General features: G+C 29.9%; 1 protein-coding gene across 5 annotated transcripts in view; it reads left to right on the forward strand.

Moving 5' to 3' along the window:
• LOC133688972 (protein SHOOT GRAVITROPISM 6) overlaps positions 1-8162 on the forward strand; it is a 29266-nt gene extending 21104 nt beyond the window's left edge. For 2 of the 5 annotated variants that reach the window (XM_062108649.1, XM_062108653.1), the window contains 19 exons: positions 6-134; positions 243-317; positions 405-538; positions 685-757; positions 939-1070; positions 1773-1954; positions 2070-2192; positions 2311-2371; positions 2482-2577; positions 3610-3710; positions 4391-4496; positions 4827-4940; positions 5037-5111; positions 5964-6062; positions 6705-6776; positions 6863-6948; positions 7045-7138; positions 7340-7447; positions 7535-8162. In XM_062108649.1, coding sequence (XP_061964633.1) covers positions 6-134; positions 243-317; positions 405-538; positions 685-757; positions 939-1070; positions 1773-1954; positions 2070-2192; positions 2311-2371; positions 2482-2577; positions 3610-3710; positions 4391-4496; positions 4827-4940; positions 5037-5111; positions 5964-6062; positions 6705-6776; positions 6863-6948; positions 7045-7138; positions 7340-7447; positions 7535-7672 — 1998 coding nt within the window. In that variant the 3' untranslated portion in view covers positions 7673-8162. The remainder of the gene's footprint in view (positions 1-5; positions 135-242; positions 318-404; positions 539-684; positions 758-938; positions 1071-1772; positions 1955-2069; positions 2193-2310; positions 2372-2481; positions 2578-3609; positions 3711-4390; positions 4497-4826; positions 4941-5036; positions 5112-5963; positions 6063-6704; positions 6777-6862; positions 6949-7044; positions 7139-7339; positions 7448-7534) is intronic. The other 3 variants (XM_062108651.1, XM_062108650.1, XM_062108652.1) reach the window with 3 other exon arrangements.
• The last annotated feature ends 7105 nt before the right edge of the window (positions 8163-15267 follow it).

The following is a 15267-nucleotide window of genomic DNA, read 5'->3' on the forward strand; positions in this document are numbered from 1 at the left end:
GGCAGATTCTTGATCAACTATTCAGCCTCGCTCTTTCACTTCCAAAGCCTTCAGGTTTTAGCTTAAATGTGGATATAGAATTGCCCTACAGTGCCTTATCCTCTCTAGAGGATGTTATAGCTATCTTGAGAAGTGTAAGTTCCATTCATTCACTTATTTTTTGCAAGACTTTTGTTTGAAGCAGTGAAAGGGAAAATGTAAGACCATCTCAATATTTTGATTTTCTTCTGTTATATATTCAGGATGCTTCCATTGATCCATCAGAAGTTTTTAACAGAATCGTGTCCTCAATCTGTCTTTTATTGACAAAAGATGAGGTAGGGTCATTTATTTTCTTAGAGAATTGTACGTTAACAAGATCTGACTTGTGGGAGCATGATTCATCATTTTGTGTTTTATTGCAGCTTGTTGCCACCCTGCAAGGCTGCTCAGCAGCTATATGTGATAAGATCAAGCCATCAGCTGAAGGGGCTATACAAGCTATTATTGAGTTTGTTATGAAAAGGGGGAAAGAGCTAAGTGAAATGGACGTTTCAAGGTCTGTCATATAATTTCAGAATTTTAATTACTTGTACTGCCTTTTGTTCCCCTCGGCTGTTCTAACTTTCTTCAGGGGACGTGTAATTGTTGTTGTCAGATGCATTATCCCATATGAAAGTATTCTTACACTGAAAATGTCTGCAGGACAACTCAATCATTGCTCTCTGCTGTGGTTCATGTTACAGAGAAGCATTTGCGTCTGGAGACTCTTGGAGCTGTATCATTTTTTCTTTCCTTTTTGTATAACTTTATTAAGCTATTTGAAATTAAGAGGTGTCCAGTCTTTACTGTGTTGAGTGCTTGTATTTATGCAGCTCTCTTCTTTTTGATTGTTGTCTTCAGCTCTGGGTGGGGTTTTTTTTTCTTTTCTCCCCACTTAAATCCTTAACTGTTTAAAGATTGCTTCTCTAGCTGAAAGTACTAGTTCAAATATTGTCTTTGATGAAGTATTGGCCACAGCTGGAAAGGATGTAGTTACGAAGGATATATCTAGACTACGAGGTGGCTGGCCAATGCAGGACGCATTCTATGTGAGTATTTAATTTTAGTTTATGAGATGGCTTTGTCTCCTTAAGAGGGTTTTATTTTATTTTTTCCTTTCCTTTTTGTTCTCATTTGAAGGTTTGTAATGAGGCATATCATTAACCCTGTACAAGTACTTGGATGGTGCCCGGTACTAGTGCTAGGGGTGATGCTTGGTTAATTTCCCATGCAACTTCAGATTGTGATGGTCATTATTTGCTCAATTATCCTTTTGTTATTTATTGGAATCTTTTGCTTCAAAGAATTGGGAAATTGGAAATGTTATTCATGGATTTCAGCTCCCTCTTCTTCTTATAGAAAACTGGAAGTTTTCACAAAAAATAAGAAAAAAAAAAAGCTAAGGGATGAAAGAGAAGGACTAGGTTTTCTTTCCTGAATTTATTTTTGTTGACTTCAATCAAAGTTAGAGATACAGACATAATACTGTTATTTTATGAAAAAGAAAAAGAAAAAGAAAAAGAAAAGAAAAAAAGAAAGAAAGGGTTGCTAATAAATGTCATGTTAGTCTACATGTCTATCGTACTTGATTTAACTTTTTGTCCGTGCATGATTGTTTGGCTACATGTCTTTGGGGGAGTTATCTATTCATGTTTGACCTGGTTTTTTAATTTATTTTTTTCTAATTGAATGCAAAATTTACTTGCATTGATTTCTCCTGTAAATTATTTTTGTTTCTGAATTTTTTGTAGGCCTTTTCTCAACACACAGTTCTTTCTTTTCAATTCCTGGAGCATCTGATATCATTCCTTAACCAGACTCCTGTTGTTAAGAGTGATTTGGAGAAAGGAGACAACTCCAGTTATTTAGCTGATGGTAAGATAGAGGATGACATTCTGCAAGCTGCTATGATTGCTCTCACTGCCTTTTTCAGGTTTGTACCATTAGCTCCATTTGTCAGACATGGCCTCTTTGGATGGTACATAATTCTGTCAGACATGGCCTCTTTGGATGGTACATAATTCTGCATTCTTTTATTATAATTGCAGAGGGGGTGGTAAAGTTGGAAAGAAAGCAGTAGAGCAAAGCTATGCCTCTGTTGTTGTTGCACTCACACTCCAATTTGGAAGTTGTCATGGTCTAGCTAGTTCTGGTCAGCATGAGCCATTGCGGTCAGTGTCTAATCTATATTCTATGTTTTGTCTGAATATTCCATTCGTTGTGCTTCAATGTTCAGCAGTGCCCACATGTAGACATTTTTAAATGGTTTCGGTCTTCGTTTCTTTTCAGAGCTCTTCTAACAGCATTTCAAGCCTTTTGTGAGTGTGTTGGAGACCTTGAAATGGGAAAGGTATGTAAATATCAGATGCCGTTAACTTGCCCAGTGCAATAACAGAGATTTCCAGGTTTTGAATTAGCAATTTAAAATAAATCAAGAATAAAATTACATGTTTTCTGTAGATTTTGGCTAGAGATGGAGAGCAAAATGAAAAGGAGAGGTGGATCAATCTTATCGGAGAATTAGCTGGCAGCATATCTATAAAGAGGCCAAAAGAAGTAATTTGGCAATCCTCTGAAGTCCATTCCCATTGTTTTGTTCTGATTATTCTCACTTATTTTTTCTTCTTTTATTCATATTTTCCCCTCAGTTTTGAAATTTGAGGAATGGCAAAACACATAACAGAAAGAAAATGATGATATTTAAGTTAATAATGGAACAAAAAAGAAAACTGATTATTCCTATTTTTCCATTCTCTGAACAAATTTCATACGGGATAGGTAATCTTTGTCCTAAACATATATGTGAAAAATTATGTTTGTCAGTTGCTTTGTTTGACAATATAACCTAACAGAAAGTTTTGTTTAGGTGAAGGATAATATTTAATATGAGGAATTCCTCCTACCCAACACGTGGCAATCTCTTGGACTGTCATTTGTTGGACAGCATTTGTTATTTTAGAAATATATTTGATATCAAAATCATACATGTATAATAAAAAGGGTAAGTTTCTGTTTACCAAAAAGATTATGGCAAAACAAATGGTTTTTGTTGACAAAAAATAAAAAGCAATTAATGCTACCCATGCATGGTGGGTTGAGAGACTGACATGTGCTGGGTAGGAGGAATTCCTACTACCCAAGGCAGCAGAAATTTTTTGTTCTTATATAATCTGTTAACACTGGCTTGAAGGAGATATATCTGTTAAATGGGTAGGAGGAATTCCTACTACCCAAGGCAGCAGAAAATTGTTGTTCTAATATAATCTGTGAACACTGTCTTGAAGGAGATATATCTGTCAAACATTCATCAGGTTGCTTAACTAGTAAGCTTTAGTATAATAGAAAATCTGTCGAAATTGGTTAAAAATATTCAATGTAGGTCAGAAATATGTTCAAGTGCAACGTGATGCAAACTTTTCTTGAAGTATCAGGAACCAGATTGTCATGCTCAGGATTGTTCCATGGTTGCTTTGCTAAATATGTGATCTTATGATTTTGTAAATGCCTTTCAGTAGTTTTTACTCTTCTTGTTCTTTGTTAATGCATTTGTGATATCTTTGGAGTTTGTTCTTTTGGTAATTTATTCAGGTTCGGACTATTTGTGTAATTTTAACGGAATCTTTAAACCGACGTCAAAAATTTCAAAGGGAAGCTGCTGCTGCGGCATTGTCGGTGTTTGTTCCCTATAGGTATGCATTGAATGATCTAACTTCAAGTGGTATTCTATCCTGTGCTTCTCTTACTTACTGTTAAAATGTTTCTTAACTCCGTACACATCATGTATCTTTTGGTTGATTAGCATTATACTGCTAATAATTATTGCTTCAATGGTATATCTTTCTCAGTTATGTTTTTAGCTTACTTGTTTAAAGATCTGCAGCAGAAATGATAACCATAAGGTGAAGCATCCATGCAATAACAAGATCATTTGTTGATTAAGTGATTTTCAGGGGCATATAATCTTCCTAAGTTTTGGAGGACATTTTATTTATTTATTCTCATATTTAATTTTACAACATAAAGGAAATCTAGTGTTTTATTTCTCATTTGTTTTACCCTTGCCAAAAACAGCCCAAGTCTTTTTATTTTCCTTTTCCGCTGCCATTTCTATGGTATAAATTGATGCTTTGAATTTGTAGAGCATGCAATGCATATCAGCATATCCTTGTTTTGTTGTGTAAGCTAACTGCAGTCTAAAATTGGTTTCATGCAAGCATTCATTATCTTTTCCTGATGCAAATCAATGGTAACACTCTGATTTGATGCTTGTTTTTCTGACTTTATTTTACCCGGTTTAATTATTGTAGTCAAGGATTACCCATCCTATTGTTAAATATCATGTTCATTTTGTATGTTTTTGGTGATGCAGTGGGGGTTTTGATTCCCTGTTGGAGCAGATGGTTGAAGCATTGTGCCGGCATGTTTCGGATGAGTCTCCAACAGTTAGACGTCTTTGTTTAAGAGGGCTTGTCCAGGTATTCTTTATTGAGAGTTATACAAGCTCCGTGTTCCTTTTTTATCATGTGTCATAATGCATACAAATGGAGCTCAAGAAAAATAGGTTTTAGAATTAGGTATTGCTTGGTTTAATTTTTTCTTTAGTACTGGAATGAACTTCAAATGTTTGATGTGTGTGCCTAATTTCTGCACACATTAAGGTTCGAATACACTAAAGGGCTTCCACACAATACCCTAGATTGTACATAATTTCTATACATTTTATAAAAAATCATTTAACTTTTCAATGTTAAGGATTAAATATTTATACATGGTCCCAATTACTTTTTGTGATATGCAATCCACAGATACCATCGCTTCATATTTATCAGCACACAATCCAGATTCTTGGCATAATAGTGGCATTGCTTGACGATTTGGATGAATCTGTGCAATTAACTGCTGTTTCGTGCTTACTGATGGTGATTACCCATTATCTCTCTTTTGTTTATGTTACATGTGCTTTCTGATTGCACTTTGTTTACCTCACTCATCATTCCTCCTGTTGCATGTCTTAGATTCTTGAATCATCCCCAGATGATGCAGTAGAGCCCATTTTGCTCAATCTTTCTGTTCGGCTCCGCAATCTTCAAGTGCGTTTGTTGCTTTTAACATCTTTTCCCTTTTCTTGTTGCTAAAATGAAGATTTATTGTTTCATATGCTCCCAAATGCATGGAATTGAATGGAATCATGTGATCACTATTTGCATTATTTGATTTATTGGCAAGTCAATAAAATATATTGAGTTGTATTCCTTGTGGTCATCAAAGGGTTTCTGTTTAGCTTGCCTGAAAATACAGTTTTGTACAGTAGAAAATTCTCTGTAGTCTTGATGCCTTAATTCTCTACTCTTTTGATGCTATAACTAGTGAGTTTTCTGCAGTAATTAAGCTTTTTTCATAAAAGAAACATTCCATCCTTTTTATTTACTGAAACCCTTGGCCTCAAAACATGTTTTGGAGAGAAGATGTATGAATGCAACATATAACGAAGGAAAATATGGCAATAAAAAGATATGACTTCTCAAATACAATGGACATGTTTATGTCTTCATGTCATTGATTTAGAACTGTGTATGGGAATGAAAAGCAGGACATGCCAGTGTTCTGGTTTTATGGCAAAAAATATGACAGGAGAAAATGAACATTGATTTGTGAACTAGTGAAGTACTTTCTGTTAGTAGCAGAGAGGTGGTTGAACTCGAATAACCTTGAATAACAATTTCCTTGTGAAGAACATTGTTGCCTTTCGTAACTTTTGATTTTGCATCTAGCTGAGGACAGTTGCTGTTGATAAAAAGGCTATAAGATTTCCTATTTATGTATTTTATGGTTGTTTTACTGTGCTATTGTTGTATCATGAAATAATTTCATATAGATGATGCTTCTCGTTAGACAACACTGATGTGTAGATCCATATACTTTTCTTTCTTGGGTTAAAACAGATATCCATGGATGTGAAAATGCGAGCTGATGCCTTTCAAGCATTTGGAGCCCTGAGTAAATATGGTGTTGGGGCACAGCGTGAAATATTTCTTGAGCAGGTACCTTATGTACTGGTCGTAAAAAAGTGTGGAGTTAATCAATGTTTTATTTATTTTTAAAGTGTCGGATCATTCTTTATTTGTTTTAATTCATGATGATATATACTCAACAGTACAGAAACAATGAAGTTTATGAGGATGATCAGCTATGTTTACTTTTGTTCCTGAATTTTTATACAGCATGTATTTGCTTTCAGTGCAATAGAATGTTTTGTTAATAATTGGGTTAAGAGGGGTGGGGGATGGAATACTTTTGAGAAAGATTTGAGAGTGTCAAGTCTGCCTCTTTCATTTAAGATTTTATAAATTTGAAGCAAGCATAACACAGTGCTTACATAAATTAGCATTACCGTTTGTTGCACCAACATTTGTTTAAAAAACACCAAACGAAGCTTCCTTCTTCTCTTGATATTTTCCTCTTCTTTTTTTTTTTCCCGTTTGCTATTTGAATGGGCATTACTGAGTGATGGGTTCTTTTGTGCTTCTTTTTTTCTTTTTTTAACTAGTACCTGGCTGATATCTCGTCTTCTGTCATATCTTTGGATTTGATTATTCACTTATGGTGTGCTAGAAATGTATTTCTATTTGTTTTTGTTATTTTTTCTGGTCAGCATGCTAATATAGATCAGATACTTTTCTCAGATACACGCTGCCGTTCCTCGCCTGGTTTTGCACCTTCATGATGATGATCTTAGTGTGAGACAGGCTTGCCGAGTGAGTATTTACCTAACATTTGACTTTCATTTCTGCATCAAGCTTCTTTACAAAAAATTTCAACTGAATCAGTGTTTAATGAATAGAACACTCTGAAAAGGCTTGCCCCCTTGATGGAGATGGAAGAATCAACTGCTCTATTCAACTCGCACTATTTTACTTCTGATCACCGGTATGCAGTAATTAATTGTAAAAACTAAAGTTTCTGAAAAAGCATTGGTGTGACCTATGTTCCTCACGGAGGTTCAAAATAATGTCTTTTGTTCAGAAGTGACTATCAGGACTTTGTAAGAGATCTGACTAAGCAGTTTATCCAGCATCTTCCTTCCAGAGTTGATACTTACATGGCATCAACCATACAGGTGTATATCTTGCTAAGTGATTATGTCTTTTTTTTAAAAAAAAAAATCCAAAAACAGTTTTTATGATTATAGTGCAAAATCCATGAGAACTCTACTTTAAGAATTTTTTTCTTTTTCCGTTTTGCTTTTTTAGAAAGATAATAAACATGTTTATATATATATATATATATAAATTTTTTGCTTACATTCTTGATGATACAGGCATTTGACGCACCTTGGCCAATAATACAGGCTAATGCTATTTACTTGGTCAGCTGCTTGGTATCACTTTCAGATGATCAGCGCATTTTAGCCCTTTACCAATCACAGGTCCTTTTCAATGAGTCCTCCAGTTTGACTTTTTTTTTAAGATAAAAAAGTATTGAGTACTCACAAAAAGATTCTATCTTCATATAGGTGTTTGGTACGTTGATGGGGAAGATGAGTCGATCACCAGACACAATCGTGCGAGCTGCATGCTCTTCAGCACTTGGCCTATTACTAAAATCAACCAATTCTCTAGTATGGAGAACAGCTCGACTAGATTTAAAGTGATCACGATTCAAGCCTGAAGTAGGAACGGACAAAGGATAAATGGAAATGATTGATCACCGAGTGTCTGAACACTGCCCTCCTTTTTCTTTTTTTTTTTCTTGTTGCAAGTTGACTGAATCTACAAGGCCATAATGGCCTCTATTTTAAAGTTAAAGACGGCAATGCAGCAGGCAGGCAAAATACAGCAAGCAGGATAGACGCTCATCTTTGCCACGAACTGACTGTGTCCAGGTTTTGGGAAATGTAATTTATACATGTAGAGCTTCCGGTTGCAGTTTTGTTAAAGGCTGTTTGTTGTGTAAGATTTAAATTACAGGACTGGTATGGTTCAGAATGTTTGCTCCTAGATTCTTGTACAATAGGTGTAACCCACCCATGTAAAGTTGCAGCAGGACACAAATACTATGCGGTAGCTACACCAGGCTGGGAAGTTTAATGTATTTGCTGAGTGTAACTGGGTGTATTTTATTTTATTTATTTATTTTTCTCATTCAGTGGCTAATAAATCTTGTTTCTGACTGCCATGGCCGTGAGATTGAAAATTCTAGGCTGGTGTTCTCAAATCCCTGGTTCGATAATAAAGCTTCAGCTCTCCAGGTAATTGGGAAAACAGGCACTTCTTTCATGGCATCGCACTAGGGCATGTGAGGCCTTAATTTCAAATAAATAAATAAATGATATTATCCATTCAATAAATGGATTTAGGCATTGATCTCTGATTTTATATGACTTGTCAGGGCATTTGTTTGATGGAATCCAAACTTTCATGTTTTTCAGTTAAAAAAAATTTAACTTGGTTTTAAAAAAAAAAAAAAAATTATTTCAGACGGAAAACACTTTTCAGAAGTTATGAAAAATTTAGAAATGTTATATTATTTGTTGATTATATCAAATTTGGTCCTCAAATTTTTAATAGCTATATATATTTTGTTTTGAATTTTTTTTTGTATTTCATCTCTTATAATTTAATTTTATATTAACTTTGATTTTTATTTTTTAATTGTTATTTGTTTTTTTCTTATTATTTTTTAATTGAAATTTTTTATCTATCAAATTTAGTTTTTATTCTTTTGATTGTTATTTATTTTATTTGAAATAATTTATGAAAAGGTAATTATTATTATTTTAATTTCTTTATTTTTTATTTTTTTTGTTAGATTTGATCTTTATTATTTTGATTATTATTTATTTTATTTGAGATAATTTATGAAATTTTTTTTCAATTTCATTCTCATTTAACTTTTTAATTTGTAAGATTTGTTTCTTATTATTTTAATAAACTTGAAAAAATAAAATATCAATAAGTTATTTTTCAGTTTATTTTTCATGATATAACCAAATATTAAAAAATATTTTTCAACTTATTTTTTATTACATTACTAAACATAAAATATTAATTTATTTTTTAAAAAATTTATCTTTTTAAAAAAATTACTTTACAGCAAATAAATATAGCCTCAATATGACTTTTCTTGGATGTCCGTGCCTGCTCTCCTTCAAATTGAACGTATACAATTACAATCTTATTTGGCGCTATTTACAGTTAAAACAAGGAGGAGTACCGGTGCGATGCAGCTGCTGGGATGATAATATGGATGTGATTTTTTTTTTTTTTTTGCCGGTTCAACAATATCCAAGGGAAATGTTTGCTTAAAATAAATTATCTCTGTTTGGGTAAAAAATACAAGCTTCTCCATAATTTTTTCATCAAATGTTTTTTATTGACAAAAATGTTCTATTTCTTTTGGGTAATATCAACCGTTTATCACACACACACACACACAATAAACCTAAAAGAAATGTTCTTTCACAATTGGTTACTATAAAAATGCTTTAATTCACTGTGAACCGAACTGTTAAATGAAAAATATTGTTTTTTTATTTTTTTAATTTGGTTTCTAAACTTTATTTTTTTTAATTTCTACCTTCCATGTGATGTTTGTGATATTTTGTGTATTGATATCATCTCCTATTTCCACGTTCTTGACCATTCAATATCTTTGCTAAAATTTCAGGATTGAAATAGAGGTTAATTTGATGAAATAAGATTTAAATTTGCAGTATTGAAATTTTTTTAAAAAGAAGGATAGAAAAATAACATGGATTTTTTCAAATTCATTCAAAAAAGTTCATGTTAGTCCAAAATTCTCTATTTACTCTTTTTTGGTCTCTTTAGTTTTAAAATCTTACATTGAGGTTCTAAATATTTTTTTTTTATGTTTCACTCTTTGAGTTGTACGAGAGGAGAGAGAAATAGGTTGGTTGGTTGCTTTCAGACAAAAAACAATCTTGATATCATTGAGTTTCTCTTAACGAGAGCAGTTCCATTGATGAATTTTTAAACTTTTATCTTGTTGGAAAAGTCTATTAAGGCTTAGAAATTCTTTATTTTGTTTTATTTTTATTTTTGACTAATTTAAAAGTGTTTTAAGGTCGATAATAAGTTTATTGAGATACCTAGTGTTTTTCTTTTGATGTTTTCAATTGAAAAAAAGTTGCAAGATAGTTTTTGAATCTCAAAACTCAAAATCTGTTTTTTTAACCATCTTTAATGACTAAAATCTTTATAAGTAGACAACTTGAAATTAATCATAATGGAGCACACATCAATTATTTATTTAAAATTGAAGATGGCGTTTCATACATCCTATTAAACAAAACAAAAAAAGGTCAAGCATATATGCATGGACTTTTTTGTGTTGGGCCATGTGCATGCCTAGGTGTTTGATCTTTTTTATACAACCCTTTAGTTTTAGTTTTTATTTTTTAATTTTTTTCTTAAATTTAAATTTAAAAATATTGTAAATTAAATAATTAAAAACATATTAAAAATATTATTTTATTAAATGTCATTCGATCTTGCCTTTATTTTCAAAAAAGATAATAGTATTTTTTATAATATTATATTCAATTAAAAATAAAATTTATATTTTTTTTTTACTTTTTTATCATAAAAAGTTTGGAAAAAAATTTTCGATGACTTATTATCCCCCCCTTATTTGCATATAAAATATCAATATATGATTTTCAATATTTTTTAATTGATACTAGATTTTCACATAATGATAAGTTTTATTTATTTAAAACACAATGCTTTTAATAAAAGAAAATATGTTTTCATTAAAAAAAATACATCATGTTTTTATTTGGATTGATTCTTTTATTTATATAATGATTAACCGTTGTTTTGTGGTTAGATATGAGTTTCATTAAGGTTTATGAGAAGTTTTTTAAGTATTTTCGAGTGAAAAAATGACTAAAAAAGGTTTTTTTTAAGATCAATAGTTCAGAGTTTTTATTTTAGCACCTTAAGGTGGCTGGAGTGAAATCAACAAACAATGTATTATTTGCTCTCTTTTTTTCCATAAAAAAAACTGATGACATTTAAAGATAAAAAAGGATATTGAAGCATGCCGGTCTGGCCTTAGAAACCCATGTTCTAGCTTTTTTTGTCAATGGGTTAAGCATGTTGACCCACCAAGGCATAAGCATTTGAACTTTTTTTTGTCCTTTGTGTTGTCTTATGTTTTTTTTCTTCAATTTTAATTATAACTCATTAAAATAAAATAAATTACAAATTTATTTTGGATGTTATTTTATTAAATACATTTCAATTAAATATAATAAATTAATTTAATCATAACGACTAAGTCAATAAAATTTATTAATTACTAAAAAAGTCTATCATGAATTATAGTTTTAAATTAGGATTCTAACATTCCCTACTATGATTTAAAATTATTCATATTTATAATAAATAAAATAAAATGAGCAGTTAACATTGTATAATAAGTGTTAGGTATCTTCAGTGTTTGAGCCTATACATAGTATTAATAAGTCTTACCTTAAAAAACCACAATAACTAGGGTGTCTTGAACTAGGTTCTTTAGACCAAGTTTAAACTTATTATACACACAATATATGAGTGATTTTAGGGTTTTATCAATGTTGTGTTTTTTTTAGTTATGCACATTTATCTTGTCTCCAAGCTCTTATAGTGGTGACTCCACTATCACACTCACTTGGATTAATCATTCAAGGATGTTTTGCGACTAACATCATGCAAATGGAACTCGGGACGATAAAGAACACATCATAATAAAAATGGGATCCATGATATATGTAATGTTCATACTCTCTACAATCACCTAACAAATTTATTTTTATTTATTCATAGGATCGTTATATATTTGAAAATAGATTTTCATTGTTGGTGATTAATATAAAATCTTCACTCTCATTTCCCTCGACAATTGAATAACTCATTAAGACACCAAACCTTTAGTGAACAAACTCGCAATGTTATTTTCAGACTTTGAAAAATCTAAAGAAATAACACCATAATATATAAAATGTCTAATGAATTTATGTCTAACAATCATATGTTTTTTTTTTCACATTAGAAAATTTACACTTAGCCTTGACTATAATAACATGGTTATCATAATGTATTAATATAGATGGTATTGGTTTAGAAACAAATAGTACATAAATTAAAAAATTTTAAAGCCATTCACTTTCTAAACTAGCAACATCTAACGCGACCAATCTTTTTTTAATGGTGGAATGAGTAAATATAGTTTGTTTAACAAATTTTCAACAAAATATATCACCACATACTCACTAGTAGATTTTATTTTATTTTTGAATTAGAAATCCAATTAGCATTATTAAATCTCTTTATTATAACAGGAAAACTAGTGTAATGAAGTGCATAATCAACATTTGCTTTTAGATATTTACAAATTCTTTCTAAAGGACTTTAATGTGAAGCATTAGGATTATGTGTAAAATTATCTAGTCAACTAATTGCATATGCTATTTCAGGTCTAATATGATTGGCTAAATGCAATAAAGATTCAATAATTCGTGAATATTTATATTGATACACTCTTTCACCATTATTTTTTTTAATTTAGTAGAAGGATAAAAATGACTACATACATAAGATACAATAAAATAATTAAATATTTTTAATATTTGTTTTTCAATGTAATGTGATCAAATTAAAGTAAAACTATTGTTGTTTTTCAATAAATTAATAACCAAAATAACATTAACCTTACCAAGATCCTTCATATCAAGATTTTCAGACAATAAAGATTTAGTAATATTTATAACTTGAATAGTACTACCAAAAAGCATAATGTCATCAATATAAAAACATAAAATCATATAATAATTTTCAATTTGTTTAATATAAACACATTTATTAGCCACATCTGTTTGAAAACCATCAATAACGAGACTTGATCAAATTTTTCATATCATTATTTTGAAGCTTGTTTTAAACTATAAAAATATTTACAAGTTTATAAACTTTTTTTTATTAACCAGGCACAATAAAATCTTTCATTTGATCTATATAATTTTTTTCTTCTAAATCACAATTTTAAAAAAAAGTCATTTTACCATCTATTTGATGGATTTCTAATCTATAAAGAAAAGCTAAAGAAACTAATAGTCTAATTGTAGTAATTCCAGAAATCAATGCATATGTGTTAAAAAAATCCACTTTTTTTTTCTTGTTTAAACCCCTTAGTAACTAACTTAAGCTTATTTTTTTCTACAGATTTATCGGTTCTCAATTTCTTTATAGAAACCTATTTACAACCTTGTGGAAAATCAATCAAAAACCAAGTTTTGTTAGAAAATTAAAGAATTTGTTTCATCTTTTACCATTTCTTTTAAAAAATAAGCTTTAATAGATGTCATAGTTTCACTATATATTTTAGGTTCATTTTCAAGTAAAAGATATAAAACTTAGCACCAAAATATTTGCTCTTCTATTTCTTTTACTCTTTCTAATTTTATTAGATGCATGACTATCAACAATGTCTACATTAGAAGAAGAACTTTCATTAATAGGTTTAGACAACTTGTTTTTCATTGAAAAAATGTTTTCAACTAAAATGATATCACGTGACTAAAAAATTATATTATTTGTAATTTTAGAAATCTTATAATTTAAAAATAAAAATTATAAATAATACTATTCAAAACAATCCAACAAATGCACAATATATAGTTTTAGGATCTATTTTCCTTTTTTAGTAATTGGAATATTCACTTTGATAAAACACCCCCACTCTTTAAAATATTTTAAAAAGGGTTTTTTTATGTTAGTTTAATATGTTTTATAGCCAATTAGTTGGTTATACGTGACATTATTATATTTGTATAAATATATATTTATTATTAATAAAGACATAATTTATGTTTAATATTCATATAATATTATATTAATGAATTTAGAGTAAACATAAAGTTCATAAGATAAAAATATTTTGAAAGGAAAATTATAAAGTTGTTATAATATAGGATTCATATTGCATCAAAGTAAAGTGTCTAAAATGCTCATGGTTGATGCTCTCTTAAATACTAGATATTCATTAGAGCCGTAGAGATTGATACATATTATGTTTTTTTTCTTTATGAAAGAAAGTAGTTGATCTCATAAGCTGAGATATAAAAAATACCTAAAACTAATACGTAGGTGTTTGTCATAAGACATGTACACTGAACTAACCCATATAAGAATTCTATATAGAGAGATCATATATGTCTATGGAAAGACTTACGTGACTATTATGTAAATGATCTTTAGACTTGAGATCATTAAGTTATTTTATATCGAGAATGTTATACTATGATCCTGTTACATGTTATCTTAATCGAGGTAATAAAAGGGCAAACATTTGGTATAACATGAACTATATAAAGGTACTTAAATTATCAAAAGAGGATTCATTACCCTAGATAAATTAGAAAAAATGTTTTATATGTTCTTAAATAGTATTGACCAAGAAATCCTTGATTAAGGTGGAATGAAATTTGAAAAGGAATTTCAAATCTTATTCAAACAATTAATTACTAATATGTGGAGAACAAACATAATTTAACATAACTATAATAAATTAATTACTAAATCTTTCATAATCAACTCAAAAAAAAAACAAAACAATATCCCAACCTAGTTTCTACTAGATTGATTCAGCATATTGAAGACAAGCAAAATACCTCATTTGGGCATCCATTAAAATGACTCATTCAGGCATTAAAATAATTATACAAAATCAAATAAGCTTAAAATCTCATATGGTTTCTATCAAAACCACCAAACCATAAAGAACATTTCAATAACCCTTTTTGTGCATTTGATATAATATATAAAATATAAAAAAGAAAGTGTAATGAAACTTGAAAGGAATATATAAAGAAAAAAAAGTCTTAAATTATGTGTAGAGAGATTTGAAAGACTAAGTAAAATAAAAAAAGTATTTTTAAGAATTTCCAATGGTGAGAAAATTACGTACGTTTTCATATTAAACACAAGCTATATATATTAGTTACTAAATTTAAAATAATTAAATATAATAAATTAATTTAATCAATAAAATTTATTAATTACTAAAAAAATGACCATTAATTATAATTTTAAATCAAGTTCCTGACGGCAGGTGACTAGCTGGCTCTGACAAGACCATGGCTGGGAGGAAGACAAGTCAATCTTGTTCTCTAGGGCGGTGCTGCATTATACGCGAGGAAGAAAAGTCAATCTTTTCAGGATTTTTCTTCGATAATGAATTGGCATT

Source organism: Populus nigra, chromosome 3, assembly GCF_951802175.1.
Source record: "Populus nigra chromosome 3, ddPopNigr1.1, whole genome shotgun sequence".
In the NCBI taxonomy this organism is placed as follows: domain Eukaryota; kingdom Viridiplantae; phylum Streptophyta; class Magnoliopsida; order Malpighiales; family Salicaceae; genus Populus; species Populus nigra.